The following is a 5,773-nucleotide window of genomic DNA, read 5'->3' as shown; positions in this document are numbered from 1 at the left end:
GCATTAAGAACGCAGCATTGCCTTTTTGTTGGAACAACTCCACACTTCTGGGCATCTCTGTGTGTTAGTGCAGAAATCTGGGCTCCCGTATCAACAATGTAGGTTACTAGAACTTTTTTGGGGCCCGTAATTGCTGTAATTAACATGTCTCCTGATTTATTTTTTGTGAGCATTCGTAAGTAAACCCAACCTCCACCCCTTCGCTCACCTGTAAGCAGTGGAGATACTAGTTTCCCGAAAGCTCTGTTGGTGAAGATTCACTGTTTTTTTTTTGGGGTACGGGCGGGTGGGCAGTTATGTTGCTTAGGCTCTGTGAAAGAAGTTGCGAAAGAGTTACTTCCGGCTTACCGCTAGTGCTTTTCAGGAGACATGCAGCCAGGGTTTCACTGTCCAAGTTCTGTGAAAGAAACTGAGAAAGAGTTAATTTTGGCTGACTGGCTGTGTTCTGCAGGAGGGGCTGAGACGCAGCCTCACTGCCCAGGTTACGAGGGGGAAACTGGGGAAGGGTTAACTTTGGCTCATTGCCTGTGTTCTGTGTGAAAGACTGTGATGTATTGTGTGTACTGAACTGTGTATTGGTAGGAGTATTTGTTAGTTTCTGGTGAGGGTGGGGGATCGGGGCACTGGGCTGGGTATTTGTTTTTCTAAAATTCCAGTTAGTTATTATTTTCTGCAATTTTTCAAGTGGTAGACCATCCATTATGTCCCGGGGAACCCCTTTCTTTATTCCCAGCATCCACCAGCGTTGTCCGTTGGAAATCTGTTTCCCTGGTTCTGTGTTTTCAGTGTTAGGGGTTCCCATAAACCGGACACCTTTTGTTTTTTCTGATTTTTCTTCCAGGGTTTTTACAGGCCCATACTGTCTACAATAGTTTATTAAATCAACTGCTACCTCACTCCATGTCCAAATTTTGCGGCTGCTGCTAGATATGTCAGATGGTGTTGTGGGTGTCTGTGTTGGTGTATAGGGTGAAGGTGCAGTGTCAGTGGACTCAGACTGATCAGTGGAGTTGTTAAGAAATCTTTCTAGTCTATCTATTGGGCTTAGAGCCATAACTGTTTTTTGAATAGTGATTGCTGTTGATTTCAATGTTTCTGGAAGCCCATGAATTAAAGGGGTCATAATTTCAGGCTTCACAGGCAATTGCATTGGGGATTCAAAACCAGGAATTAATTTTTTCTCATGAATCATTTGCAAACATGCAGCTTTTTGTACACTTTCTAGGATTTGGTCAGGGGTAGTGGCAATTGCTAAGGGATCACCCCTTTCCAGGGGATTTATTCCCCCGGCCCAATAGGCTGCACGTTGTGTTAGAGACCAGGCATCACGCTTATCTCCTGTTGTTAAGAAAACACCATGTCCCCAGTAACCACTGGCCTCTTGTTCAGTTAACTTAATCTGGTCTCCGCCAGTGAGGGACACACGGAACACATATTCCGTTTCTGATTCGTGGGGGAGGCGACCGAATTCCTTTTTCAATTTAGCTAATTCCGTAGCGCTGAATGGTGTTTGTTTGGTTGTTATGTGGGGATCCATGTCTTCATCATTAATGTAATTATATTCAGTTTTAATAAAAGGTCTCAAATGAGGACAGCAATTTTCCCCACAATTTTTAACTGTTTCAGATTCTTTGTTAGAATAGATTTGTTTTGCTGCCTCAATTTTTTGTAAGGATAAATCTTTTTAATGGAAGGTGTTACCTTTTCTTCCTCCTCTGTAGAGGAGTTGATTTTGTGTATGGTTTTGGTGTGTTCTTCCCTAAGGGCAGCTCGCAGCTTATAAATTTCATTTCTGTCCTCATTTAACTGTTTTTGCAAAATTTCAACCAAATTTTGAAGGGAATCTATAATTACCATTTCCTCAGTTCTCCGTTTACAGCGGTTTTCTATGGCTGCAGTAAGACATGCTCCAAGGACTGAGCAAAGAATGCTTTCATTTTTACCCATTTTGAATTTTGATTCATGTGGCAGAGAACATATTCTATCAATGATATTTTCCAAATTAAACCAATTGTTTTCTGCCCAAGTTTCTCCGCCAGATGATGGTTTGGCATTGTGTTTAGCAAGCAACGTGCAAAAATCAGCTTTTGCTTTAGGATCGAGATTTTCACTCATTTTGTGTGAAGGGACTAGGACTATACCAGAGAGCTAATTTGCTAACTCAAGTTATACAGACTTTTTGTTTCACTCCGTCTCCCTAGATAGCTGAAGAAACCAAATCTGTCTGGAAGGCACTGTTTTAATTTCTTCAGATTGTCCCTTCCTTTCCAGACAGTCTAGATACACACACTCACACACTCACACAAGTGTTTTCTTTGTGAGGGGACCAGAAACCTAGAACAGGGAAAAAGCCACTCAGCCTTCGCTGGGCCGCCCCTCGCTCCCTGTGTAGGTGAAGGGACAATATCTGTCTAAAAGGCACTGCTTAATTACTTCAAGTCTGCCCCTTCCCTTTTAGACAGTCCAGGTACACAAAATAAATAAAAAAATACAGCAGTAAAAAACAGTAACAGGTTCAAATTCAGCTCAAATACAACAGTAACAGGTTCAAATTCAACTCAAATACAACAACAACAGGTTCAGATTCAACTCAAATACAACAACAACAACAGTATCAATATCAATATCAGTAACAGCATCAATATCAGGATCAGGAGAAGTATCAGTGTCAGTGTCCGTGCCAGTAAGATCAGTAACAAAAGTGACAGTAACAGTTTCCCCTGTTTTGCACCGAAAAATCTTTTGTGTCAATTCTGGAGCCTGTGTGCTCAATTGAGCGTGAGATTTGGCTTTGGTGTATGCAGTCTGTGAGAGGTTACAGACTACACAAAACCTGCAAAATCTCACTGGCTACTGGAATCCTTGTCCGTGACGCCAATTATGTGAAGGTCCACCCGAAGTGAACGGGTGACGAATGATTTTTGGGTGCAAAAATAACCAACAAAGGCACAGGGGTTTTGCAGTAGTAAATCAACAAGATGGAATTTATTGATAATAACTACAGCTAAATATGCATTGGTTAGAGGATCTGGGGAAGAGGAGGATAGAATAAGGAAAAAGGAAGGAAAGAAGGTTAGGGAATGGGGTATAGCTACCAAGACGCGATGTCTTCGGGGTCCCGCCGCCGATGCTCGCTGGTACACGTCTTGGGGAGATCTCGGAGAGGCAGTAGAAACGAACCCCAGATATACTGTTCTTGGTTGGGGGAAGGGTGGCCAAAATTAGGTTTCCATGGAGGGGAAAAGTCCATTGTTTTCATGGCCGAATGCTCCCAGGTACGTCTGCTCTGGGCAGGTTCTCCCCCTTCCCTGAGTTGGGAGGGGGTACAGTCCCAGTCTCTGGAAGGAGGTTGCCAGGAGGGTGCCATGGGGGTGCCAATAGGGTGCCAGAGGGGTTCTTGGTTCTTTGATGAGGGGATTCGCATCTCAGTTGGTCTGTCACGGTGGTTGAAGACAGGCAAGAGGGGTCTTCTCTTGGAGTGGGGGAGGAGCCACCCCAGAGCTCAGTCCAGCCAGGCCTGAAGTTTGGAAGAAAGTCCAGTTCCATTGTTCTGAAAAGGGCAGCATGCCCCTTCGATACAGCATGGCATGTTCTGTAGACACCATCTGTAAACACACTAAATACGCATGAGACTTTCTTTCCCAACTGGCTCAACAGTTTTTAACCCTTCAGTGGTCCTTTTCTCATGACAATTGTGAGGCAAAAAATGAAGGATTTCCGGATGGACTTCCACAAACTTCTGGATTGATTTAGAGTAGAGACAGACTGTCTAACATAGGTGATAGGTATTCAATACAACAGGAAAATTATTGTAAAAAAAATACGCATGGTTCTTTGTATAAAAAACTAACACCACCCCAAGGGCAGTCAGTGTGTCACAAACCGACCTGCCAGACAGACCTCAGCAGGTCAGAGAAAGAATGTTATAGATAAGAGAAAATAAACAACCTTGAAAACTAGAGCCGAGGAATTGCAACTTCTTCGGTCACAGGGCTGGGGAAAAAGACTCTTTAATACCTCGGGAGCCATTTCAACAACACAAAACCTGGGATGCCCCCACCAGCATGAACCAGAGTCCCCGTTACTGGGAGGAAGTGCTCCCTGCTTGAGAGAGAGGGTACACACCATGAGGTAAACTGTGGTTTTACCTGCATGGTCATGGAGAGGACTATGAGGAAGCAGGATGGAAACCTCACCTCTGCCCTGGCAGCACAGGTATATGAGTTGGGAGGAAGAACAATCACTGCATTAAATTCTTCAAGGATAAAGGCTGCTCCAGTTTCCAGCAGGCAAATCCTCAGACAGAATAGGAGGGCTGATGTTACTTCTGTTCCTCTTGAAAGCACCTCCACGTCATATTTACAAGAAGTGAGCAGCAAGTACTATGACCAGAGCTAGAGGAGCCCTGCCTCTGACTAGGTGGAGGAAAAGGACAATCAGATCTATTGGACTGTGTGCTTCCAATGGCCTGGCACATCAGACCCACAAAAGTATAAGGCTTTAGTTGACACTGGTGCACAATGTACCCTGATGCCATTGAGCTATGTAGGGGCAGAATCCTCCATTTCTTGGATGACAGGGGGATCACAACACCTGACTACCGGAAGCTCAAGCGAGCTTGTGTCATGGTTTGATGCTGGTGCAATGCCAGTTCAACGAAAATATATTATCCCTAGTGGCTGATGTGAGATGTGACCAGAAATAGAGCAAAGCAGGCTCCAGCTTAGGAATAAAGGAAAAAAATTTATTAACTTACAGTATGTAAAAAGAAACACACACAGCACTCAGAATGAAGACCTTTCAAAACATTCCTCCTCCTCTCCCCAATTTCCACCACAGAACAATGAGATAAAATCAGATTTTTAATCCAGTTATCACCCCTCAGATAATCAACTCTCAGTCTCTCTTGTACCATAGTCTTCCCCAGGAAACACAGCTGAAACCTCTTGTGTTTCCACGTCACACGTGGCACCATCTGGAGAAAATTTGTCCTTGTGACCTCTTCCTCCCATGTCCAGTGCTCTCACCACTGCGCATGGACCAGAGCTGCTTCTAGGGTTCCCCTTTTAAGTATGCTTTGCCCAGCTCCAAAAAAGCAACAGTCTCTCACTTTCAGGACACCAGCTTCCCCTAAATTCACCCCCTGGGGACGAGGGGTCTCGAGAACAGATATCTTCTTCACTTAAGACAGAGGGCACCACCACACCCTCCTCATCTGCCTCTGTTCACACCACTCCTTCACATAACATCACTGCACTCTCTTGGCTCCAAGCCACTGCCTCCCCTTAAATGCAGTCTCTGTGTTACAGGAAAAATGGTTCTACCCATGGCTATACAAGAAAAGTCCAGCCAAAGGCCAGTCCATCATCTCCTCCCACCTAGGATTCTTCTCAATTTCTGACATCTTTCACTTGCTCAAACCTTCACCACACTTGCCCATTTCCTTCTATTTCATGTCTGTCCCTCTTCTAGGAAGGTTAATGCTCTGCAAAGTTTTCGTTGTCCAAGAAAAGGGTTAAAATCTCAGGCTCTGCCTGCCCAGACACCTTCTCGCTGCATCCCTCCTCCCTTCTCCTTCTCGAAATGCTGCCTGCACATGTTATCAAATTTCAAGGTAGCACAGTCACAGGCACAGGCTCTCAGGCTCTCTCTCTCCCGGGGCGGGGGGAAAGGTGGAGCTGCCCTGTCACAGACATCTTTTCATTAAAATCCTTTCATTAGGATTTTTCCTGCTGAAGCTGAGAAGTTTCAGCAACAAAGTGTAAACAATGGT

The 5,773-nt window shown here is 44.7% G+C and overlaps 1 protein-coding gene across 1 annotated transcript; it reads right to left on the bottom strand.

The window, feature by feature from the left end:
- Positions 1 to 303: 303 nt before the first annotated feature.
- On the bottom strand, positions 304 to 5,037 carry LOC141726817 (uncharacterized). Its single transcript, XM_074531884.1, has 4 exons — positions 5,028 to 5,037; positions 993 to 1,629; positions 570 to 923; positions 304 to 310 (listed from the first exon to the last, which is right to left on the bottom strand). Exons 1-4 carry the CDS (start codon positions 5,035 to 5,037, stop codon positions 304 to 306), a joined length of 1,008 nt encoding a protein of 335 aa, XP_074387985.1.
- Between the last annotated feature and the right edge of the window lie 736 nt (positions 5,038 to 5,773).

Source organism: Zonotrichia albicollis, chromosome W (assembly GCF_047830755.1).
Source record: "Zonotrichia albicollis isolate bZonAlb1 chromosome W, bZonAlb1.hap1, whole genome shotgun sequence".
NCBI lineage: Eukaryota > Metazoa > Chordata > Aves > Passeriformes > Passerellidae > Zonotrichia > Zonotrichia albicollis.
Note: the sequence above shows the minus strand (reverse complement) of the source record. Positions and strands in the feature narration are given on the sequence as shown.